The sequence below is a fragment of the Salvelinus fontinalis genome, chromosome 8, assembly GCF_029448725.1.
Source record: "Salvelinus fontinalis isolate EN_2023a chromosome 8, ASM2944872v1, whole genome shotgun sequence".
In the NCBI taxonomy this organism is placed as follows: Eukaryota; Metazoa; Chordata; class Actinopteri; order Salmoniformes; family Salmonidae; genus Salvelinus; species Salvelinus fontinalis.
The window spans coordinates 5232225-5259715 of record NC_074672.1 but is presented as its reverse complement, the minus strand read 5'-3'; the positions used below and the strand labels follow the sequence as shown (position 1 = coordinate 5259715).

Here is a 27491-nt window from a genome sequence, read left to right as displayed (position 1 = left end):
GTGACCAGGCTTTAGACATGGTTTCAGGCTTTTATTTTGAAAATTAACCAGATTTTTCAAAAGTAGTCCGGTGTCCTCTTAATGTTTCCTGCGAGCGAGAGAGGGGCACCCCATTTTCCTTTTGTCTCTTAATGAATAGGTTATGGTCCGGTTGAAATATTATCGATTATTAAAACATAGAACAATAAATCTATGTTTTGTTCGAAAAATGTGCATAGTTGAGCTATAAATCAGTTTTACATTGCAGTTACCATCACAGCTACCGTCACAAATAGCACCGAAGCAGCCAGAGTAATTACAGACACCAACGTGAAATACCTAAATACTCATCATAAAACATTTCTGAAAAATACATGGTGTACAGCAAATGAAAGACAAGCATCTTGTGAATCCAGCCAATATTTCCGATTTCTTAACCTGTTTGGGCTGCAGGGGCAGTATTGAATAGCCAGATAAAAGGTCCCCATTTCAAACGGCCTCGTACTCAATTCTTGCTCGTACAAAATGCATATTATTATTACTATTGGATAGAAAACACTCTCTAGTTTCTAAAACCGTTTGAATTATATCTGTGAGTAAAACAGAACTCATTTGGCACAACGTTCCTGACCAGGAAGTGGAAAGTCTGAAATTGAGGCTCTGTTCTAGGTCCTGCCTATAAATGGGCATGATACGTATTAGTATACATGCACGTCATACACCTTCCCCTGAATGTCAAGAGGCGGTGAGAGAAGAAATGGAGTGTTTATCTTGGTCTGAAGTGAAATAAAAGCTCTTGGAATGACGTGTCACCCATTTCCTGTTTTCAGGAAGGCGCGAGAAGGAACCGGGGATTGCCTTATGAAAAGCTTTCGTTATAGGCGACTACTATCTCCGGCTTTGATTTTATTTGATACATGTGACAATATCATCGTAAAGTATGTTTTTTCAATATAGTTTAATCAGATTATTGAAATTTTTTCGGGAGTTTTGCCGTGTTCCGTTCTCTTCCGTTTGTTGACATGGAGAGATTCGTGCCACTTGGCTAGTGTACTTGCTAAATCGAGAGGGAAAGAGGCCGTTCTAAATCCAAACAACGATTGTTACCGACAAAGGACCCCTTGTACAACATTCTGATGGAAGATCATCAAAAGTAGGACCTATATTATGATGCTATTTCATATATCTGTCTAACATGTGTACTATTGGTTTGCGCCCAGATTTTGGGCACTCTCTCGCTATAACTAAGCTGGATGTCGCAATGAAGTTATTTTTAGAATTCTAACACAGCGATTGCATTAATAACTAATGGATCTATCATTTCCTATACAACATGTATTTTTTTAGTAGCGTTTATGAATAGTTATTTGGTCAGAATAGTTGAGTGTCATAAAAATATCCGGACATTCTGGGAAAAAGTAGCTACGTTAGCACTATGTATAACCACTGACCACTCTAAATATGCACATTTTCGAACAAAACATAAGTGTTTGTATAACCTGATGTTATAGGACTGTCATCCGATGAAGACTATCAAGGTTAGTCAAAAATTATATATCTTTTACTGGTTTGTTACGATCGCTAACCTTTTGCTACTGGGAAATGGCTTGTGTTTCTGGCTATTGTGGTAAGCTAATATAACGCTATATTGTGTTATTCATAAACGTTACTAAAAAATACATGTTGTATACTTGCTTCCCGTCTCCCAGTGTCTGTGGTTACGGAACCGTTACAGTGTCCTCAGCCCTCTGCTGTACTCCCTGTTCACCCACGACTGTGTGGCTTTGCACGACACCAACTCCATCATCAAGTTTGCTGACGGCCTGGTAAACAACAACGTTGAGTCAGCCTATAGGGAGGAGGGAAGCGAACTGACATTGTGGTGTCATGACAATGACCTCAATGTCAGCTAAACAGACTAGCAGAGGAAGGAACATGCCCCAATCCACATCAACGGGACTGCAGTAGAGAGAGTGACAAGTTTTAAGTTCCTCTGTGTCCACATCACCGAGGACTTGACATGGACTAACAACACCACCACTCTTATCAAGAGGGCGTAACAGCGTCTCTACTTCCTAAGGCAGTTGATGGAATTCAGTATAACGCCCCGGATCCTCTCCAAATACTTCGGCTGCACCATCGAGAGCATCCTGACCGGTTGCATCATGGCCTGGTATGGGAATTGCTCTGTCCACAACCGCAAGGCCCTCCGGGATATCTACTCGAAATGGTACCTGAAGAAGTCACCCAGCATCATCAAGGACCCCACACACCCCAGCCACAAACTGTTCTTTCCCTTACCGTCGGGCAGACAGTATTGGAGCATGAGGTCTGATACCAGCAGGCTTAGAGATCAGGCTTTCTATCTACAAGCCATGAGGCTGCTGAACACTTGAACTGGACTGACCACCTGCTCTGATTTTCCGCACCTTAGCACTCATGCACACACCCACACAGACATATATACACACACATATACATTGATACTACACACACATCACAACTGCTGCTACCAGACTCTTATTATACTGCTCAGTTTATACACTGCCCCCCATCCCCCTTCCCCAATACACATGCAAATATTGTAAATATTTCTTATTGTTGTTGCATTGTCAAGAAAGAACCTGCAAGTACACATTTCAATAGACAATGCTATACATGCGTATCTTGTACATACAATTAATACAACTTGGAACTTGAGTCAAAAAGGGTTTAGCCAGTAAGAAGAGTCAAATTTCCCATCACTACTGGCTTGTATAGTGAACAGTAATTCCTATTGGAATCCGGCCAGATGATATTCAACAATTTGAACTTTTTCTCAAACACAACCTGCACTCAGAATGATTACTATGGTACAGTACCAGCTAATGAAGACTACATAAATAATCTAAACTGGAACAAACATTTCAGTAACAGGTGCATTAAGTCCAATCACTTACAGATTGGATTAGTTTAGAAAAATGTAAGATATGTATCTGTGTATAGGAAGAAAAAAAAAAATCTATCAATGTGCGTGTAGAAAAATATTTTAAAAATCAACCTCTAACAAAGCATGCTGGGCACTATGATAATGATGTCCCTCCCCCCCAAAAAATCACCTTGAGAATGTTAACGGAAATTAACTCAACACAGTCAAGTAACAACAACACCGCGCGGTGTTAATTCCACTGTGATTGAAATAAAACGTCATATATTCACTGCAGTTGGTGTCAATTTCAATCCCACTGGTGTTAACTCCACTAGAATCAACAATCAGATATAGCACTCACAACACGTTTAACACCCGCATGTTTGCTGTGTGTACAGGCACCACGTTTTGAACACAGTGATTTAAATATAATTTTAGGTGGCCGTGCTCACACCTGTCTGTTCTCTCCTCCAGTGGCCCATGTTCAGGACCCTGCAGAGAAGCTGTGCATCCAGTGCTATAAATGTGGGGAGCCATGCAAGGGGGAGGTACTGCGGGTCCAGTCTAAGCACTTCCACATCAAGTGCTTTACCTGCAAGGGTGAGTATGTATATGTGTGTGTGTGTGTGCGCGCTCTCACGTACATGTTTGTCTGGACCCGAATCTCACTTATTCCCAGTCTCTTTTCCTTGTCAACTTTGAGGAATTTGCTGTGTATGCCCTTTGGTCCAATGCACAGGGAAGTCTTTAGAAAAGGTAAGATGTGGCGGATGGTTGGAACTCTTGCAATTTTTGGCACTTTGTGGTTACCGTCTTGTGTGAGTAGTGTGACCTCGAATGATTCATTGAATGGTAATGAATTGCGTTTACATGGCACCTTTCACCTGGTCTCAAAGGGTATACATTTCCGTACTTGAGATAGGTCACGTGCTATTCTCACCCAGAACGGGAACTATGGAATTTTCATTCCAAATGATCCCACTTACTGTTTTCTTTATAATATATTTTTATTCACAGAAAGCGGAAGATAAAACATTCAGAACTTGTAATCCCACAGTGACATTATTGCCCTTCAAGCCAGGGTTAACTCTAGAGGACGTCTGGTTAGTTTGTATTGTGGGCTGAGAGAGGAGATTGAAGGAAAGGCTAACATATATCGTGTTTTTTTTCAGGAATAATAATCAAAGTAATACAAATTCATCAGTTTAGTCAATTGTCAATCAATAGTATGATACAATATCAAATGTTCACTTCTTATAAACTATAATCATTTGTCTTGTGCTAACAGCACAGCAGCGGCATCAAACAATGCCACTAAGACATTGCTCGTCCTAATAATTATATATTTATATCTTTTTTAATTCCATTATTTTACTTTTAGATGTGTGTGAATTGTTAGATACTACTGCACTGGTGGAGGTAGGAACAAAAGCAATTCTCTACATACGCAATAACATCTACTAAATATGTGTATGTGACCAATAACATTTGATTTGAAACCCCTTTACTAAAGACTGAGATCCATAACAAGCTGCCCAACTTGTAAGTACAACCACCTCAATATACTCACAAGTCAAGCAGATATTCAGCATCCAAAATAATACGCATTTTCTATCATTCTTCTCCTCTCTTTTATAATTAAATTGAGCTGCTTCCTAAGGAAACCCCCCATAAAGCGCTAACCACACTCCACTGTCTTCACAAATTTCAAAGTGATTGAATTGAGTTTCTCCACCCTCTCTCTCGAGTCAACTAATTCCAAAAAACAACAGAACACCCCGAACTTACACAATAAGCAAATGTCAACTTGAGGTAACAAGACACTTGTCAATCTCGGTCGAAGTTTACTTTTGGTTCAGTCACTTAGCAACGCTCAGCATCAGAAAAGTGAAAGTCAGGAAGGAGTGTAAGACACAGGCTCACCTCCACGCTCTTGACCTCTTCTTCAGCTTTAACAGGGTTACAAAGATGGTGTAGCAGAAGATGCTGATGCTGATGCCACCTAAACAGCCTTTCTCTTATTCCATCGACTGTTGCGCCAACATGGTCATTATACCACGTTCACCAGCAGTCTCCTTACAGCTTCTGTGGTATCTTAGGTGGTTCTGTTGTTTTACAGGATCTTGACAGAAATAAGATGATATTTGCCTGTGATAGAGAACTATTTGGTCTGCGACTAATTCACTCCTCGTATCCATAGAAATGACAATTAGTATTAGACCAAGACCATTGCTCAATCCGCCTTTATACTAACAAAACCTTGTCTTGCTCTACAAATCCTTACTGCTTACAAAAAAAGAGCTCAGTGCTTGTCTTGTTGAATTTCATATATTGAATGAAAAACTACCAAATACATTTCATGGTCACATTTTTTATTGCGTTTGTGAAAGATTTTGGAAAGACTGCATACGCCAGACTACACTCATAAAGCTTTGTCTATCCATTTTCATGGCAACCTCATAAACAAATCCTAAGAGTCTATCGACGCACCTGTGCGTCAATCTAAGTAACATAATAAAAAAATGGCCCAGACGAGCAAAACTACTTTTATGCTCGCTTCAATGCAAATGACACTGAAACATGCATGAGAGCACCAGCTGTTCCGAAAGACTGTGATCATGCTCTCCGCAGCCGACGTGAGTAAGACCTTTAAGCAGGTCAACATTCACAAGGCCTCAGGGCCAGACCGATTACCAGGACGTGTACTGCGAGCATGTGTTGACCATCAGGCAAGTGTCTTCACTGACATTTTCAACCACTCCCTGTCCGAGTCGCTAATACCAACATCTTTTAAGCAAGAACATTAAAACTTCTTAAGGCTAGGGGGCACTATTTTCACGTCCGGATGAAAAGTGTGCCCAAAGTAAACAGAAGCTAGGATATGCATATAATTGGTAGATTTGGATAGAATACACTCTAAAGTTTCTAAAACTGTTAAAATTATGTCTGTGTATAACAGAACTGATTTGGCAGGCGAAACCCCGAGGACAAACCTTCCAGGAAACTTTTTTGTGGTCACTCTCTTCTCAATGGGTTTCTATATGGATCTAGATTTCTAAGGTGCTTACAGTTCCTATCGCTTCCACTAGATGTCAACAGTCTTTAGAAATTGGTTGATGTTTTTCTTTTGAGAAATGAAGAAGTAACCATTTCCTATCTGGGTGGATAGCCAAGTTTACCTCTGTGGTTGGCGCGTACGACCTGAAAGCTTGCGCCACATTGTTTTCATCCGGTATTGAACACAGTTTATTCCATCTTAAATTTTATTGATTATTTACGTTTAAAAATACCTAAAGTTGGATTAGGAAAGTTGTTTGAAATTTTTGGATCAAGTTTACAGGTAACTTATTAGATACTTTGTAGTCATGTTGCGCATTTTCTGAATCAAACGTGCCAAATAAATGGACATTTTGGGGATATAACGACAGAATTTATCGAACAAAAGGACCATTTGTGATGTTTATGTGACATATTGGAGTGCCAACAGAAGAAGATCTTCTAAGGTATGATTTATATCGTTATTTCTGACTTTTGTGTCGCGCCTGGCGGGGTGATTTTTGATTTTCATGTGTTTGTTTGATGGGGTGCTGTCCTCAGATAATAGCATGGTTTGTTTTCGCCGTAAAGTCTTTTTTGAAATCTGACACTGTGGCTGGATTAACAAGAAGTTCATCTTTAAACCGATGTATAACACTTGTATGATTTATGAATTATTATTATGAGTATTTCTGTTTTTGAGTTTGGCGTGCTGCTATTTCACTGGGTGTTGTCAAATAATGGGATTGGATCACTAAGCAGTTAAGGTAACCTGCTTAAATGACTACCGACCTGTCACATCTGTAGCGATGAAGTGCTTTGAAAGGCTGGTCATGGCTCACATCAACACCAATTTCCCAGAAACCCTAGACCCACTCCAATTTGTATACCGCCACAACAGATTCACGGATGATGCAATCTCTATTGCACTCCACACTGCCCTTTCCCACCTGGACAAAAATAACATTTATGTGAGTATGCTATTCAATGACTACAGCTCAGCGTTCAACACCATAGTGCCCTCAAAGCTCATCAATAAGCTAAGGACGCTGGAGGGGGGTGGAGACAAGCATAAAGACATGTGAAACAGATCAGGGTGTGACAGTACACATCAATTGCAATATCCAGAACAATCCTACCTTGCCTTTATGTGCTTTTTATTTTATATATTTTTGTTTGATTGTTTCCTTTTCAACGCCTTGTACTGTGTTTCCTTTAGAAATCCTCCAGAAATCCTCAATCAATTCCCTTTTCCGTTGGTTTTATGCTCCATTTTTCCTCCTTTTAGTTGGCCTTATGTCCTAGTCCCTCAATCCTGCCCTTCTTTGTTGATTTAGTAGACTAGATAGCTTTCTGAGCCAGGTTGATTAATCTCTCAATCTTTCTCTAAGGAAAAACATCTTCTGATATCTCCAGATGGAGATCACAGTAATTTAATAAAAACAATAACATGTGCTGCTGTCACAAAATCGGTAAACGGTGTGACCATTGAGCAAGTTGAGGAAGCCAAAGTTCTAGGTATAATATTGGATGGTCAATAATCATGGTCAAGTCATATTAACAAACTTGAAGTGAAGATGGGGAGGGGTATGTCTGTTATACAAAAGATGTTCTGTGGTTTTGACACAAATCAACGTTACTAGCAAAGCTGCAGCTGGCTCAAAACAGAGCAGCACGCCTTAACCTTACCGGCACATACAGAACTAACATCAACAACATGCATGCCAGTCTTTCCTGGATGAGGGGTGACGAGAGTTCAACTGCTTCTCTTCTAGTTTTTATGAGAAACATTACTGTGATGAAAATGCCAGATTGTCTGCGTACTCAAATAACATTCAGCTCAGACACATACCCCAGAAGATATGCCACCAAGGGTCTCTTCACAGTCCCCAAGTCTAAAACTAATTCAGGGCAATGCACAGTATTATACAGAACCATTATTGCATGGAACTCCCATCTCCATTTACTCAAGCAGACAGCAAAATAACCTTCTGGCTGCAAGCCCGACATCGGTACACTTATGACAACAGCCAGCTCAAGTGCAGGGCGCGAAATTGTAAATATATTTTTTAAATATTTAACTTTCACACATTAACAAGTCCAATACAGCAAATGAAAGGTACACATCTTGTGAATCCAGCCAACATGTCCGATTTTTTAAATGTTTTACAGCGAAAACAGCACGTATATTTATGTTAGCTCACCACCAAATACAAAAAAGGACAGACATTTTTCACAGCACAGGTAGCATGCACAAAGCCAACCTAACTAACCAAGAACCAACCAAACTAACCAACTTCATCAGATGACAGTCTTATAACATGTTATTCAATAAATCTATGTTTTGTTCGAAAAATGTGCATATTTCAGGTAGAAATCATAGTTTACATTGCAGCTACAATCAGAAATTGCACCGAAAGCAGACAGAATAATTACAGACACCAACGTCAAATACCTAATTACTCATCAAAAAACATTTCTGAAAAATACATAGTGTACAGCAAATGAAAGACAGGCATCTTGTGATTCCAGCCAATATTTCCGATTTATTAAGTGTTTTACAGCGAAAACACAATATAGCGTTATATTAGCTTACCACAATAGCCAGAAACTCAAGCCATTTCCCAGCAGTAAAAATTAGCGATCGTAACAAACCAGTAAAAGATATATAATTTTTGACTAACCTTGATATTCTTCATCAGATGACAGTCCTATAACATCAGGTTATACATACACTTATGTTTTGTTCGAAAATGTGCATATTTAGAGCTGAAATCAGTGGTTATACTTGTTGCTATCGTAGCTACTTTTTCCACAACGTCTGGATATTTTTCTGACACTTTTTCTGACACACATATTCTGACCAAATAGCTATTCATAAACATAACTAAAAAATACATGTTGTATAGGAAATGATAGATCCATTAGTTCTTAATGAAATCGCAGTGTTAGAATTCCAAAAAATAACTTCATTACGACATCCAGCTTCGGTATAGCTAGAGTACACAAAAGTTGGGAGCCGACGACTAGTTCACATGGACGACAGATATATGAAATAGCATCATAAAATGTTTCTTACTTTTGCTGATCTTCTATCAGAATGTTGGACAAGGGGTCCTTTGTCAAGGACAATCGTTGTTTGGATTTAGAACGTCCATTTTCCCTCTCGATTTAGCAAGCACACTAGCCAAGTGGCACGAATCTCTCCATCGTCAACAAAGTCAGAGAACGGAACACGGCAAAACTCCCGAAAAAATTTAAATAATCTGATTAAACTATATTGAAAAAACACACTTTATGGTGATATGGTCACATGTATCAAATAAAATCAAAGCCGGAGATAGTAGTCGCCTATAACGGCAGCTAAACAGAAGGCAAATCCAGGTACCCCCTCGCGCTCTCCAGAAAACAGGAAATGGGGGACACGTCATACAAAGAGCTTGTATTCCACTTCAGACCAAGATAAACACTCAATTTCTTCTCTCACCGCCTCTTGACATCCAGGGGAAGGTCTATGAAGTGCATGTATACTAATACGTATCATACCCATTTATAGGCAGGAGGTAGAACAGAGCCTCGATTTCAGACTTTCCACTTCCTGGTCAGGAAGTTTGTGCCAAATGAGTTCTGTTTGACTCACAGATATAATTCAAACGGTTTTAGAAACTAGAGAGTGTTTTCTATCCAATAGTAATAATAATATGCATATTGTACGAGCAAGAATTGAATACGAGGCCGTTTGAAATGGGTACCTTTTATCTGGCTACTCAATACTGCCCCTGCAGCCCAAACAGGTTAAAAGAAGGGATTAAACAACATCGCATGGAATGGCGGGGACTGTTAGGACACACACAAAACACACACACAATGTTTTAGTTAGTTAGTTTTTTAAATATTTTTCTTTATTTTAATATATATTTGTTTTACTTTAGTTTATTTGAGTAAGTAAGCATTTCACAGTAATGTATTCTGTACATGTGACAAATACAATTTGATTTGTTGTATTGTTTGTATTTTGATGTATTGTTTATATGTTGTTGCATTACAAATGTCTGTGACTGTCTATCATTGTATCACTGTTTTGTGTTTCTTGTGGACCCCAGGAAGAGTAGCTGCTGCTTCTGCAAAAGCTAATGGGCATCCATATAAATAAAAAAATTAACACAACTCCTTACTGGCTTTTTCACTGCTAAACAACACTATTCCAAAGCCCCATTGTATTCCAAACATAGAAATTGTGTGTGCTTGGTTGTCTATAAAAGGGAATTTCACCCTGGATCTGCCACGGCATATAGTCATTACTGTATTAACATTACATTTTATTATTAACATCACAATTAGCCAACCCACAAGCTAGAACAAGCACATTTTCATTTCACTGATAGAATCGAGAAGTTTCAACTTCCTGTGTATTCGTCTGCTCATAGTGAACCACAAAGTCCATTCAACTATTAGGAGTGAAAACCTACAGGACGGTAGCTCGCCAGGAACAGGGTTGGAGCCCTGATGTAGAACCACCGTAAATAAATGTGTCTGCCTTTATGGATTCACATAATATATTTATATAAGCTGTACAGCATCTATCAAACAGATGCTAGACATTCAGATATCCAAAGAATGTTTATTTGTTCAAATAAAAGTAACATACCAAAAAAATTGTATGAATAGTGTAGTACAGTTCAGTGTGTCTCAGTGCAGAGAACTGTAGCTACAGATTGCTACACCAGATAATGTGATTTACCCAAAGATTTGTCCATTTCAAGTCTTCTTCATTGATCGAGACAGGTGGGTGTCCACACCAAAGTGCTGCATGTCTCGATCAATGAGAGAAGACTTAAAATAGGCAAGATGGCAGGTGTAACAATCTGTAGCTTAGAGAACTGGTGGTCATGAGGAAATTGCCATTCACAATTTTTTTTTATTTTTATAAATACAGTATGATCAGTGTAGTAAAGTTCAGGGAATACTTGTCAAGCTGTGGAGGGAGTGTTGTCATGATCAAACTACCATTCAGCTCCTCAAAAGTAATTTGCTAGAAACCCAGTGTAATGTCTAGTCTAAGGGATACAATTCACGAGATACAGTTCTGCTACAATGACATGCAAGCAAACAGAATTCTGTATCTAGAATCCACTCCAGGGAAAAGCCCAGGTACCATGGTATTGTCTGTAAGACAAAAAAAGTATTAAAAATGATACTCTATTGTAGTTTGAAGGACAGTTGAACTGTGCCAGCATAACATCAACATTAGGGCAGACTAGTTGAACATGCATACATGCGTACATGCACAAAGATTATGTTAACAACAATATCTAGCCTAATAGAAAGAAATATGGCATAACTCTCAACCTTTGTACAGTGACCAGACTGCCTACCTAGGTAGGTAGGCAGACAGTATCTACCTACAGCCATGTCAATCATGCATGCTTAGGCAAATATTTGCATAGCTTTACAACATAAAATGGTTGTATTATGGTTTCTCCTCACTGTTTGCTACATAGCGAGCAAGTAAAATATTTAGTTGCTGATGTTACATGTTTGCTAACAAGTGACGAAGCGAGGTGTGGCATATAACAAGTTAGCAGGCACCAGCCTAACTAGCTTGTCAACTGCAGTCATGTGCTAATGTTTACCAGTAAACCTAGCTGTAATGTTGCAGCTTGCTGTTTAGTAGCCATATCTACTAAAGAGTTTTAAGAGCCCAGCTAGCAATGAGGAATCGGCACAGAAGCGGCCCAGAATCGAAAGCAGGGCTGTTAACGCAACTAATGTTATTCCATATTCAAGAGCCCAATTCACCAAATAGCCTTTGAAACGGTTCGTTGGGCTTTCAACCTCATCGTCAATCCTCTCCTCGACATCATCACCCTCATCACCAACGTTCCCCTCAGCATCTTTAACCTCACCCTGACCTCCAGCGTCTCCTACACCTGCAGTGTCCATCAAAGCATCCACAAACAGTTCTTCCTCAAAGTCCTGACCACTGAACAACATTTCCTCTGCGGCCTCATTGGACATATAAAATGTCTAAGGAACAGCAGCATTTTCTACATTATGTGTAGACTGCTCTTTTTGAATAGAATCAGAAATCTTGACACGTTTGCAGAACACCTTCTGACAAATGGTGACGTTGAGGGCCAGAGCTCTAAAAAAAACATTGATGAACTGAATTAATAAAGGGCAGCGACTTGCATTAATTCTTAGGAACCTTATCTCCTTTGTTGGCTGAATAGCTGGCTGGCTGCAGGAGGAAGAGCTTCTGCTGGAATTAGCTGGCAGGCTAGAGAGACAGAGAAGAGATCTTTAGGGGTCAAAGTGACTGCATTAACATTCAAAAACTTGTGTCATTTTCAGGGAACACTCACCTTGATTAATCAGAAGAGGTTGTTTAGCAATTTGCTGTAAATTAACATCACAGACAACACAATCTGATTGCTGATTAGGAAACTGGCCTTGAAACATGTTAGAAGTCCCGTAACGTTGTCGTTTTACGTGTCGATATCCCACTTAGTCCTATAAATGAACGTTAGGCTACATTTAACCTGCCTTTTCAAACTGGTAACTTAAGCAGCAGTAAAATAACTTTTTAACATACTTTTCTACAGAATATTATTACAAAAAATATCCAGTTACTTTAATGTCCAAATTGGATTAGAAATATTATTTACCATTGAAGTTTAACGTTGTTAACACAATCGCAGCCTGAGCTCAATCGCCGCATCCTAGCCATAAGTAATGCTGCCGAAAGCGGGCCAGACTCGGCTCACATGACATCGGCCGAGTCTGACTCTCAGTCAAGTGCCCCGACTCTCAGCCGGAATCGGCCCAGATCCAATGTGCTAACTGGGAGTAGTATGTTAGCCAGCAATACACAATATGGGTTTCAATCGATATACTAAAGTTAGCTAGCTAGGTGGCTTGCCGGAAACTTACTTAGCTAGGCACCAAATTTGTCATCTGCTCTCTTGATGCTGGCATCGGCTGTAGCTGAGCTTCTAACGTTAGCTAAATCCCAAAAATGTCCAGTTGTTTGAATGTCACAATGTAGATAATAGAACATAAAAAATTGCTCTGTGGTCGAATTCGTATTGATGAGAGAAATCACTTGAAGCCATTGCGTCTGGTCAGTTCTTTCAGTTTTGCCCAAAGGATTTTGTTGTTAGTGGTGCCTCTTGGAGGAGGGCCGGAGAACAGAGCAGGAAGCACCACCCAACACAAGTTGTAGTCTTTCAGAGACTGGAAAAAAAATGTGTCTGCTTGTATATTTAGCAATGAATCCGCTGATAGGAACATCGCTGAAAGACGTCCAATGGCTCTATCGAACAAGGACAAACATATCTAAATGCACAAAAATGTATAGTATACAGCTGAAGTCGGAAGTTTACATACACTTAGGTTGGAGTCATTAAAACTCGTTTTTCAACCACTCCACAAATTTCTTGTTAACAAACTATAGTTTTGGCAAGACGGTTAGGACATCTACTTTGTGCATGACACAAGACATTTTCACAAAATAAATGGCATCATGAGGGAGGAAAATCATGTGGATATATTGAAGAAACATCTCAAGACATCAGTCAGAAAGTTAAAGCTTGGTCGCAAATGGGTCTTCCAAATGGACAATGACCCCAAGCATACTTCCAAAGTTGTGTCAAAATGGCTTAAGGACAACAAAGTCAAGGTATTGGAGTGGCCATCACAAAGCCCTGACCTCAATCCTATAGAAAACTTGTGGGCAGAACTGAAAAAGCTTGTGCGAGCAATGAGGCCTACAAACCTGACTCAGTTGCCCCAGCTCCGATAGGAGGAATGGCCCAAAATTCACCCAACTTAATGTGGGAAGCTTGTGGAAGGTTACCTGAAACGTTTTACCCATGTTAAACAATTTAAAGGCAATGCAACCAAATACTAATTGAGTATATGTAAACTTCTGACCTACTGGGAATGTGAAGAAAGAAAGAAAAGCTGAAATAAATCATTCTCTCTACTATTATTCAGACATTTCACATTCTTAAAATAAAGTGGTGATCCTAACTGACCTAAGACAGGGAATTTTTACTAGGATTAAATGTCAGGAATTCTGAAAAACTGAGTCTATATGTATTTGGCTAATTTGTATGTAGACTTCCGACTTCAACTGTATTTCGTCCAAATCGTGCAGCCATATTCTGACATACTACTGGAATCCTCCATTACTCAAATCGGCGCTACTGCGTAAATCAAATCAAATTTTATTTGTCTCATGCGCCGAATACAACAGGTGTAGACCTTACAGTGAAATGCTTACTTAGAAGGCCTTAACCAACAATGCAGTTGTTGAGAAAATACCAACAAAAAAAGGTTGAGATATGAATAACTAATAATTAAAAATCAGCAGTAAATAACAATGGCAGGTCAATGTGCGGGGGCACCGGTGTCGAGGTAATTGAGGTAATATGTACATGTGGGTAGAGTTATTAAAGTGACCATGCATAGATAATAACAGAGTAGCAGCAGCGTAGAAGGGAGGAGCAATGTAAATAGTCTGGGTAGTCATTTGATTAGCTGTTCAGGAGTTTTATGGCTTGGGGGTATAAGCTGTTTAGAAGCCTCTTGGACCTAGACTTGGCGCTCCGGTACCACTTGCTGTGCGGAAGCAGAGAGAACAATCTATGACTAGGGTGGCTGGAGTCTTTGACAATTTTTTTGCCTGAGATTACTAATTAATTTTAGCATAATGCTACCTACAGCCATTTTATGTGTGAAGAAATTAAATGTTTTATTTTGTGAAGAAATGAAGGCTAAATATTGATGAAGAAAGATTCTGAGAGAACTTTTCTCATTTTAGCATGTATGCTAAGCGAATACATTTTGTGTGTGCGTGTGTGTTCAGTGTGCGGGTGCGACTTGGCTCAGGGAGGCTTCTTCATGAAGAACGGGGACTACCTGTGCACGTTGGACTACCAGCGACTCCATGGCACATGCTGCAATGGCTGTGGGAGCTTTGTAGAGGGAGAGGTGGTCACTGCTCTCGGCAAGACGTACCATCCAGCCTGTTTCGTCTGCACAATCTGCAAGTAAGATCATTGTGCTGCCACATGCATACACACACACACACACACACACACACATACACATAGATGTATCTCTTCTCTCACTCTCTCTCTCTCTCACTCTCAGACGACCATTTCCTACAGGAGATCGTGTCACCTTTAATGGGAAAGACTGTCTCTGTCAACACTGCATCCACCCTCTGTCCCCTACCCCCAAAGACATCAGCAGCTCCAGCAGTAAGTGTGTGTGGCGTTCGTGCATGCGTGCATCTGTGTGTGTCCAAATGTGCATGTGTGTGTGTCCACGTGAGTGAGAGGTGTCCAAATCGTTTTTGAGGATCCCTTACCACAGGTGTCGTAAATTACATCCGGCATGGATAAGAGTTTTTCTCTGTGGGATGATTGTTTCTGTTAACATGATTTAGGTTGTCATATTTATCAGCTCTCCCTTTCCGTCATTGTAAATAAGAATTTGTTCTTAAATCAAATAAAATAATCGTGGCAGTTATTCTGAATGCAGGTTGCGGGTAATTACAAGTTCCAATTGTTGGATATCTTCACTCTAGCTGGAGTCCAATAGGAATTACACATCACTTTGCAAGCCAGCATAATGTGACTTGTAAACCAGGAGTTTCCGACCACTGTGCTAGGCTATAACTAGGCTCTCAAAGAAAGGCCATATGATTTATGTAATGTACTGTCATAAAGAGTTTAATTTTAAAGGTTAATAAGGCTGGTGGAATAATTCATAGATGGTTCTAGGAAGAACCCTTCAAAGAGAGGTCCAGGAAGAACCCTTAAATGATAAAAAGGTTTTTGGTAGAACCATTTATAGAGGGTTCTAGGCAGGACCAAGACAAAGAATCTTACTTAGCACCTTTTTTTTTATCTAAGAGGGTATAACTTCTCCAACATTAGCCTATCCTAGACCGCTTCCTGTTACCCTGCCCAGACAGAGTGGGAGAGGTGTCCATAGTTCACTGGACAAAAGGAACAACAATGATGCACCCAAGTAAGGAAAATTTTATACATCTTATATGGATGTTGAAAAGACGTCTTATACGTACGTCAAAAATATGTAGTTTCCATTCAAATCCGGTGCATTTTAGGTGCTGAATGAAACGTGAAAATACATATTAAACTGGACGTTGAAAGTATGCCATTTACAGATATTGAAAATACATATTTTTCGGTCATTGATTCTACGGCCAAATTTCAACCTGCTATCAATTACGTCAGTTGAGTAAGATTATTTGACAATAATCATTTTAGCCCCTTTCCCACCGATGAAGTCCCCGGTCATTCTGGAGATTATGGTGGTGATGGAGGCAGACCAACAGTGGGTGAAGTACGGCAGGTCTGCGGTAGCTGGAAGGCCACCAGCCATTTCACCCCTCCGGGCCCTGCTGAGTATCAGTCTGGAGTGCAAAGCCCCTTGCCATCTCCCTCTGAGGCAGAGTGCTTCAAGCTGTTTCTGACAGAGGAGCTGGTGGGAGACATAGTGGAGGAGAACAATGCCTTGGAGCTACAGGAGAAGAGAGAGCCAAGAGTGAGGGGGAAGCTCCCTAAATGGGTTACAACCACAATTAGTGAAATGTGTACCTTCCTGATGACAGTCCTTCTCATGGGGATAGTAAAGAAGAACTCCCTAAGTGAATACTGGAGCATGGATCCTATGTTTGCAACTCCCTTCTTTGTCACCCTCTTTTCCCTTCCTAGTTCTGCTGCGATGCCTGCATTTCGTAAACAATGCTACTGCCAACCTAAATGACCACTTTTATACAAATCAATGTTCTTACCATCATGACATCAGCATTTGGTCGGGTCTTTGTGCCATACAGTACAAAAACCTGTGCATTGACGAGTCCCTGATGTTATGAAAGCGTAGGCTGGCTTTATGTCAGTACATTCCCTCCAAAATGCACAGGTTTGGGGTCAAGTTCTTTGATATGTGCGACATGAAGACAGGATTTGTCTAGGACAATGTGGTCTACACAGGGTCCATCACTGACATCCAACATTGTGAGGGGCTTGGGGTGTCCAGGTCCATGGTGTTGACCATGCTGGCTCCACTTCTTAGGAATGGACACACTTTGTATGTGGACAATTGGTACAGTCCCACACTCTTCCAGCATCTGCTCTTCAACAGCAAAGTGGCCTGTGGCACAGTCCGGTCGAACATGAAGGGGATGCCAGTATTTCGGAAGCAGGAAGATGCAGAGGGAGGAGGTGGAGTTCAATGAGAACGGTCAACAGCTGGCAGTAAAATAGCATGACAAACGAGACGTCCATGTCCTCTGCATTGTCCATACAGCAACCCTGTCGGCCACAGGGAAGGTGGGCCATCTGACGGGAGAGGGAAAGATCAAAGCAGACTGTGTACTGTAACCTCAAAATGGGGGTAGTGAATAAGGTGAACATGATGAAGAGTTTTGTGGAATGCGCTGAGAAAACTACAACGTGGTATAAGAAGATATTTTTCCATCTGATCGGCATTACTTTCCTCAATGGCCACATACTTCATCGTCATCTTACCGGTAAGAATATTACTGAACTAGATTTTTATTTTATTTTATAATTGGACATAACGTTCCAATATGCAATTATATTGACAATAGCTCACCCACCTACCCACTCATCATCCTCCCAATCCCTCATTCTCCCCACTCCCTTTCCCCATAGGTGGGACGATTACCTACCGAAAGTACAAAGAGAACCTCATGACAGAGCTGCTGGAGGAGCACCTGAGGGGGTGGGAATGCAGTTTTGGTTGTTCAATTACTATATGAATATTGAAATATGGGTTATGCATATTTATAATGAAATGACAGTTGTCAGTCTTTTCTTGCAGTTTTTCTTTCTTCTAGTAAAACTATTTTTTGTTTTTGTGCTTCAACCACTACTACTACTTCAATTAAATGAACAACCATTACATATTGGTTCAAACAGTATGTTACTAGCATACAAACGCTGGCCACAATCTTCGGCAAGAAAGATGTTCAGTGTATTTGTGTGTGTGGTTTCTGAAAGTACAGAATAGAGAGGAATTATTAGTAATTACACTGAACAAAAGGATACACGCAACAATTTCAAAGATTTTACTGAGTTACAGTTCGTATAAGGAAATCAGTCATTTGAAACAAATTCATTAGACCCTAATCTATGGATTTCACATGACTGGGAATACAGATATGCATTTGTTGGGTTCAGATACCTTAAAAAAGGTAGGGGCGTGGATTAGAAAACCAGTCAGTATCTGGTGTCACCACCATTTGCCTCATGCAGCATGACACATCTCCTTCGCATAGAGTTGATTCTGGCCTGTGGAATGTTGTCCCACTTCTCTAAGGATCGGACCCTTTTTCAATTTTCGACTAAAATAACATACCCAAATATTATTGCCTGTAGCTCAGGACCTGAAGCAAGGATATGCATATTTTTGATACCATTTGAAAGTTAACACTTTTTTGTGGAAATGTGAAATTAACGTAGGAGAAAAAACACATCAGATCTGGTAAAAGATAATACGAGGAAAATAAACGTTTTTTTTGTTTTTTATTACAATCATCTTTGAAATGCAAGAGAAAGGCAATACTGTATTTTTCCAGCCCAGGCGCAATTTAGATTTTGGCCACTAGATGTGCAACATTTTAGACTGATCCAATGAACCATTGCATATCTGTTCAAAATGTTGCATCAAGACTGCCTAAATGTGCCTAATTGGATACATTAATACATTTTCATAGTTGTGCACTCTCCTCATACAGTAGCTTGGTATGGTATTCTTTCACTGTAATAGCTACTGTAAATTGGAAAGTGCAGTTAGATTAACAGGAATTTAAGCTTTCTGCCAATATCAGATATGTCTATGTCCTGGGGTTTTATTTTACTTACAACCTCATGCTAATCACATTAGCCTACGTTAACTCAACCATCCTGCGGGGGGGGGGGGGGGGGGGGGTGCACCGATCCCTGGCCGGTACAGTAGAAACGGAGATTCTTCCCTGAAGTGCACACTTCTCTGGCATGCCAGTGGCCATAGCATAGAAGGTGAACATTTGTCCACTGAAGTCAATTACGATGCCGAACTGCAGTCAGGTCAAGACCCTGGTGAGGACGACGAGTATGCAGATGAGCTTCCCTGAGACGGTTTCTGACAGCTTGTGCAGAAATTATTTGGTTTTACAAACCCACAATTTCAGCAGATGTCTGGGTGGCTGGTCTCAGGTGAAGAAGCCTGATGTGGAGGTCCTGGCTGGCGTGGTTACACGTGGTCTATGGTTATGGAGAATAGATGGCGTATCTGCCAAATTCTCTAAAATGACGTTGGAGGCGGCTTATGGTAGAGAAATTCATTCAACATTCAATTATCTGGCGACATCTCAGGTGGACATTCCTGCAGTCAGCATGCCAATTACATGCTCCCTCAAAACATCTGTGGCATTATGCTGTGTGACAAAACTGCACATTTTAGAGTGGCCTTTTATTGTCCCCAGCACAAGGTGCACCTGTGTCATGATCATGCTGAAAATGGCGCCGTCAGATAGGGCTGCCTTGCTTCTAGCTCTTAGGAAACTTTGCAGTATTTAGATTTTTTATGTGTTATTTCTTACATTATTAGCCCAGAATTTTGGGGGTGTTATTACATACAGCCAGGAAGAACTTTTGGATATCAGAGTGATATGTAAGTGACCAGCATTACAACCAGGAATATGGCTTTCCCAAATCGGATCCATTGTTCGTACCCCACAGGGCAAATTAACTGATTCCAGAGGTAGACCCAAAACACCACCTGCGGAGGAGGTACTCAAATCTGACTCAGGAGGCGCACACACCACCCACCGCTTCCGAGTATATTACTCGCTAATGTTCAGTGTCTGGATAATAAGGCAGACGAGCTCAGGGCGTGGATTTCCTTCCAGAGAGACATCAGGAATTGTTTTATGGAAACGTGGCTCTCTCGGGATATACTGTCTGAGTCCGTACAGCCAGTTGGGCTCTCAGTTCATCGCGCAGACAAGAATAAATATCTTTCTGGGAAGTAGAAGAGTGGGGGTGTATGTTTCATGATGAACTACTCATGGTGTGATTGTGATAACATACAGGAACTCAAGTCCTTTGTTCATCCGACCTAGAATACCTCACAATCAAATGCGGACCGTATAACCACCCAAGAGAATTCTCATCGGTAAAAGTCACAGCCGTGTATATTCCCCCTCAAGCCGATACCACAACGGCCCTTAAAGCACTTAACTGGACTTTATGCAAACTGGAAACCACATATCCTGAGGACGCAATTATTGTAGCTGGGGATTTTAACAAAGCAAATTTGCAAAAACACAACCGAAGTTCTATTGACATATAGACTGTAGTACAGTGCCTTGCAAATGTCTTCATCCCCCTTGGTATTTTTCCTATTTTGTTGCATTACAACCTGTAACTTAAATGAATTACATTTGGATTTCATATAATGGACATACACAAAATAGTCCATATTGGTGAAGTGAAATGAAAAATATTTCAAAATAAATGTTAAAACGGAAAAGTGGTGCATGCAAATGTATTCACTTCTTTGCTATGAAGCCCCTAAATAAGATCTGGTGCAACCAATTACCTTCAGAAGTCACATAATTAGTTAAATAAAGTCCACCTGTGTGCAAGTGTCACATGATCTATCACATGATCTCAGTATATATATACACCTGTTCTGAAAGGCCCCAGAGTCTGCAACACCACTAAGCAAGGGTCACCACCTGGCAAGCGGCACCATGAAGACCAAGGAGCTCTCCAAACAGGTCAGGGACAAAGTTGTGGAGAAGTTCAGATCAGGGTTGGGTTATAAAAAAATATCCGAATCTTTGAACATCCCACGGAGCACCATTTAAATCAATTATAAAACATTTTAAAGAATATGGAACCACAACAAACCTGCCAAGAGAGGGACGCCCACCAAAACTCACGGACCAGGCAAGGAAGGCATTAATCAGAGAGGCAACAAAGAGACCAAAGATAACCCTGAAGGAGCTGCAAAGCTCCACAGCGGAGATTGGAGTATCTGTCCGTAGTGTAACGGCAGTCTAAGTCGTCCTCCTCCTCAGACGAGGAGAGGCGAGAAGGATCTGAGGACCAATGTGCAGCGTGGTAATTTTCCATGATTTAATTAACACAAAACAAGACACTATACAAAATGACAAAACAAACTAACCGTCACAGTCCTAGCTGGTGCAGACAAAACACAAAGACAGGAAACAACCACCCACAATCCCCAACACAAAACAAGCCACCTATATATGATTCTCAATCAGGGACAACGATTGACAGCTGCCTCTGATTGAGAACCATATTAGGCTGGACACAGAAACAGACAAACTAGACACACAACATAGAATTCCCACCCAGCTCACGTCCTGACCAACACTAAACAAGCAAAACACATAAGAACTCTGGTCAGGACGTTACAGTACCCCCCTCCTGAGGTGCGGACTCCGAACGCACCCCTAAAACTCAAGAGGAGGGTCTGGGTGGATATCTGTCCGCGGTGGCGGCTCCGGCGCAGGACGAGGACACCACTCCACCACTGTCTTCGTCCCCCTCCTTAGCGTCCTTTGAGTGGCGACCCTCGCCCACGACCTTGGCCTAAGAATCCTCCCCAAGGCCCCCACATGATTTAGGAGGTAGCTCAGGACAGAGAGGTAGCTCAGGACAGAGAGGTAGCTCCGGACAGAGAGGCAGCTCCGGACTGAGTGGCAGCTCCGGACAGAGAGGCAGCTCCGGACTGAGTGGCAGCTCCGGACTGAGTGGCAGCTCATGACTGTAGGGCAGCTCATGACTGTAGGGCAGCTCATGACTGTAGGGCAGCTCCGGACTGAGTGGCAGCTCCGGACTGTAGGGCAGCTCATGACTGTAGGGTAGCTCATGACTGTAGGCCAGCTCATGACTGTAGGCCAGCTCATGACTGTAGGGCAGCTCATGACTGTAGGGCAGCTCATGACTGTAGGGCAGCTCATGACTGTAGGGCAGCTCATGACTGTAGGGCAGCTCATGACTGGAAGGCAGCTCATGACTGGAGGGCAGCTCATGACTGGAGGGCAGCTCATGACTGGAGGGCGGCTCTGGCAGCTCCTGACTGGCTGGCGGCTCTGGCAGCTCCTGACTGGCTGGCGGCTCTGGCAGCTCCTGACTGGCTGGCTGCTCTGGCAGCTCCTGACTGGCTGGCGGCTCTGGCAGCTCCTGACTGGCTGGCGGCTCTGGCAGCTCCTGACTGGCTGGCGGCTCTGGCAGCTCCTGACTGGCTGGCGGCTCTGGCAGCTCCTGACAGACAGACGGCTCTAGCGGCTCCTGACTGACGGACGGCTCTGATGGCTCGTGGCAGACGGACGGCTCAGATGGCTCGTGCCAGACGGACGGCTCAGATGGCTCGTGGCAGACGGACGGCTCAGATGGCTCGTGGCAGACGGACGGCTCAGATGGCTCGTGGCAGACGGACGGCTCAGATGGCTCGTGGCAGACGGACGGCTCAGATGGCGCTGGGCAGACGGACGGCTCAGATGGCGCTGGGCAGACGGACGGCTCAGATGGACACGCACCTCAAGGATAGTGCGGGGAGCAGGAACAGGGCACACTGGACTCTCAAAGCGCACTATAGGCCTGGTGCGTGGTACCGACACTGGTGGTACCAGGCTGAGGGCACGCACCTCAGGGCGAGTGCGGGGAGAAGGAACAGTGCGTACAGGGCTCTGGAGGCGCACAGGAGGCTTGATGCGTGGTGCCGGAACTGGAGGCACTGGGCTGGAGACACGCACCACAGGGAGAGTGCGTGGAGGAGGAACAGGGCTCTGGAGACGCACTAGAAGCCTGGTGCGTGGTGTGGGCACTTGTGGTACTGGGCTGGGGCGGGAAGGTGGCGCCGGATATACCGGACCGTGCAGGCGTACTGGCTCCCTTGAGCACCGAGCCTGCCCAACCTTACCTGGTTGAATGCTCCCCATAGCCCGTCCAGTGCGGGGAGGTGGAATAACCCGCACTGGGCTGTGTTGGCGAACCGGGGACACCATACGTAAGGCTGGTGCCATGTACACCGGCCCGAGGAGATGTACTGGAGGCCAGATATGTTGAGCCGGCTTCATGGCACTTGGCTCAATGCTCAATCTAGCCCGCCCAGTGCGGGGAGGTGGAATAACCCGCACCGGGCTATGCACTCGTACAGGAGACACCGTGCGCTCTTCCGCATAACACGATGTCTGCCCGTACTCCCGCTCTCCACGGTAAGCATGGGAAGTGGGCGCAGGTTTCCTACCTACCTTCGCCACACTAACCTTTACCCCCCCCCAATAAATTTTTGGGGTTTCTTCACGGGCTTCCAGCCACGCTTCTGTGCTGCCTCCTCATACCACCGCTCCTGGGCTTTAGCTGCCTCCATCTCTTCCCGAGAGCGGCGATATTCTCCAATGTGAGACCAGTGTCCTTTACCCTCCAGAATTTCCTCCCATGTCCAGGATTCCTGTGTAGTGGGCAGCTGCTGCTCGTACTCACGCTGCTTGGTCCGAGTTTGGTGGGTGGTTCTGTAACGGCAGTCTAAGTCGTCCTCCTCCTCAGACGAGGAGAGGCGAGAAGGATCTGAGGACCAATATGCAGCGTGGTAATTTTCCATGATTTAATTAACACAAAACAAGACACTATACAAAATGACAAAACAAACTAACCGTCACAGTCCTAGCTGGTGCAGACAAAACACAAAGACAGGAAACAACCACCCACAATCCCCAACACAAAACAAGCCACCTATATATGATTCTCAATCAGGGACAACGATTGACAGCTGCCTCTGATTGAGAACCATATTAGGCTGGACACAGAAACAGACGAACTAGACACACAACATAGATTTCCCACCCAGCTCACGTCCTGACCAACACTAAACAAGCAAAACACATAAGAACTCTGGTCAGGACGTTACACATAGGACGACTTTAAGCCGTACACTCCACAGAGCTGGGCTTTACGGAAGAATCGCCAGAAAAAAAGCCATTGCTAAAAGAAAAAAAAAAAGAAAACACATTTGGTGTTAGCCAAAAGGCATGTGGGAGGCTCCCCAAACACATGGAAGAAGGTACTCTGGTCAGATGAGACAAATTTAGCTTTTTGGCAATCAAGGAAACGCTATGTCTGGTGCAAACCCAACACCTCTCATCACCCCGAGAACCGCATCCCCACAGTGAAGCATGGTGTGTCACGCCCTGGCCTTAGTATTCTTTGTTTTCTTTATTATTTTAGTTAGGTCAGGGTGTGACATGGGGAATGTTTGTGTTTTATCGGTTTTGGGTGGTTATATGGTAAAGGGGGTGTTGGGTGTAGTGTATGGGTTTGTGTTGAGTGTATGTGTCTAGCTGTGTCTATGTTGGTGTAGTTGTCTAGGAGAGTCTATGGTTGCCTGAATGGGTTCCCAATTAGAGACAGCTGATTTCTGTTGTCTCTGATTGGGAGCCATTTTTAGGGTAGCCATAGGCTTTCGTTTGATGTGGGTAATTGTCTATGTTATACGTTTGTAGCCTGTATGTGCACTACGTTCATAGCTTCACGGTCGTTTGTTTGTTTTGTTAGTTTTGTAATAGTGTTTTGTTTTCGGTTCTCCTTCTTCATAATAAAAAGGAAGATGGCTTATTTTCCTAATGCTGCGTTTTGGTCCGTCAATCCTCCACACGATCGTGACATGGTGTTGACAGCATCATGCTCTGGGGATGTTTTTCTTCGGCAGGGACTGGGAAACTGGTCAGAATTGAAGGAATGATGGATGGTGCTAAATACAGGGAAATTCTTGGGGGAAACCGGTTTCAGTCTTCCAGAGATTTGAGACTGGGACGGAGGTTCACCTTCCAGTAGGACAATGACCCTAAGCATACTGCTAAAGCAACACTCAAGTTGTTTAAATGTCTTGGAATGGCCTCGCCAAAGCCCAGACCTCAATTCAATTGAGAATCTGTGGTATGACTTAAAGATTGCTGTACACCAGCAGAACCCATCCAACTTGAAGGAGCTGGAGAAGTTTTGCCTTGAGGAATGGGCACAAATCCCAGTGGCTAGAGGTGCCACGTTTATAGAGACATACCCCAAGAGACTTGCAGCTGTAATTGCTGCAAAAGGTGGCTCTACAAGGTATTGACTTTGGGGGTGAATTGTTACGCAAACTCAAGTTTTCAGTTGTTTTGTCTTATTTCTTGTTTGTTTCACAATAAAAAATATTTTGCATTTTCAAAGTGGTAGGCATGTTGTGTAAATCAAATGATACAAATCCCCCCAAAATCTATTTGAATTCCAGGTTGTAAGGCAATAAAATAGGAAAAATGCCAACGGGGTTGAATAATTTCTCAAGCCACTCTACAGTGACCCGTTTCAGGAATGTAGGCATACAGTGGGGAGAACAAGTATTTTATACACTGACGATCTTGGAATGCGTACTACTTTGTCTATCACCAGTATCACTGATATCGTTATGGATATTGATCTTGTATATATTGTATATTATTTTGTTCTTTCTCTACTGGTATTGACACTTTTTGTTCTAGTTTTTTTTTAAATATTTGACGCTTTCAATTTTTGATATTGCTACAATCCAAATGTGCAAGTAACCATTTCACTGTGCCGTTTACACCTTCTGTAGAGACCCATCCACTTAGCTAGATGTGGCTGTGGGGTGGCTATATCCTCTCTTCCACATGACCCATCAAGTTAGCCAGGTGTATCTGGGGGGATTACAGCCATCAATTGCATTTCATGAACATGTCTAGGCAATAGTGACCCATCCACTTAGATAGATGTGGCTTGGGGGTGGTCATATTATTTCCTTCACATGACCCATTCATTTATACAAGTGTGTCAGGTAAGCGGCATCTAATAATGAAGAAAATATTTCTAAAATATTTTTATCTGGACACTTTATGTTTTTGATATTGCTGCTATGCAAATATGCAAATAACCATTTCACTGTACCGTTTACACCTACTGTATCATGTGACAAATAAACATATTTTATTTGAAATAGTGTGCGTTTACCAGAGACAGTAATGTGAAGAACAACATGACCTGCACCAAAGTCAGATTAGAATATAGGACAAGGACTAGATAGTGTATTTTTACCTGGAGATTTTCCTTATTGTAGGCTACTATTTTCACCACTTTTTTAGTATTTAAATCTTTGTTATTACTACACTACCTTACTCACTCTGTTTAGCACATGGGCACAAGGACTATGTTGGTCTGCTTGAAATGTAGGTATTACAGACTGGGTCAGGGAGAGTTTGAAAATAACAATGAAAACACTTGCCAGCTGGTCAGTGCATGCTTTGAGTATGCTTCCTGGTAATCCGTCTGGCCCCGCAGCCTTGTGAATGTTTAACCTTTTCATGTGTGAGTTCCAAATATCTCTATCGGTCGCCCCAGCGTGAGTTTTTTTATGTATGTGATGGCATAATGCATTCACTGTTCCAAAATGTTGTTACGCAACAGGACATTTAACCCGTGCTGCCCTCAAACCAAGGCACGCTGCCTGCTAATTATCAATAGGCTATATTTCAACTTGTCAATGTCAAATTATTTTTAACAACAGTTTGAATTGAGGTGTGTTCCTCCTCCTCATTAATTCACATAGAAGTAGCCCATTTCACTATTACGCACAATTTATTTTTATACTGAGCTTTACTGAGCCAGACAAACTTCTCTCTTAGATGAGAGCCCAAGCACTTCCCCAGTATTTCCCCAGATCAAGTATGCAGACATTTGCGCATCTCCAGTCAGAAAATAACTTTTTGCCCCTGGCACATTTTCCGTCTGGTGCCCGCATTGCCTTCATTGTTGTTTTCCTAACTGACAATAACTTTGGATATGGGTGCGCTCTTATCAAAGTAAGTGCCTTATTACGTCATCATTATAGTTTCTGTATACCGGGTTGTTGTTTCTACTTTAGCACACCTTATGTGTGCGTAGGGCATAATCTATTTACTGCTTAATCACATTTTCAAGGACTGGTGACAAATCATGCATTCCGATTGTTGCATGGATTGTAATGGACACGTATGATGTGTGAAAAATGAAAGATTGTACTGATTATAATGTGTGACCTCATGTTTGTTGACATCATACAATGTATTCTGGTTGTCACATAAACGAGGTGAAGGGCTGGTTCACTCGACTGACTTAGATTGTAACTATCGTAACTCAGGGTTTCCAGCTCAGTCCCCCCATTCCAGTGGTCTCAATTTTTATTTAGCGAATAAACTTCTCCTGTTTTTGCCCCCCATTTATTGATAAATCCCCCATCATAGTAATATATCTTCCATCATATCCCCCAACGATACCTTCCTCTATTTCTACCCCCCACGGACTTGAAATACCCCATCATAGTAATATATCTTCCATCATATCCCCCAACGATACCTTCCTCTATTTCTACCCCCCATGGACTTGAAATCCCCCTCAAATGAAATGAACCCCCCCACAAACCCCCCTAAAATGGTTTCAGACAAATCTGGCAACCCTGTTTA

At 42.2% G+C, this 27491-nt stretch overlaps 1 protein-coding gene across 1 annotated transcript in view; it reads left to right on the top strand.

Annotated features, from left to right (window-relative positions):
- The window catches only part of LOC129860415 (actin-binding LIM protein 1-like), a 62100-nt gene that overhangs the window by 5851 nt on the left and 28758 nt on the right, over positions 1 to 27491 (top strand). The window contains exons 2-4 of the mRNA XM_055930804.1: positions 3362 to 3487; positions 14796 to 14979; positions 15083 to 15192. Of these exons, the coding sequence (XP_055786779.1) occupies positions 3362 to 3487; positions 14796 to 14979; positions 15083 to 15192 (420 nt within the window). The remainder of the gene's footprint in view (positions 1 to 3361; positions 3488 to 14795; positions 14980 to 15082; positions 15193 to 27491) is intronic.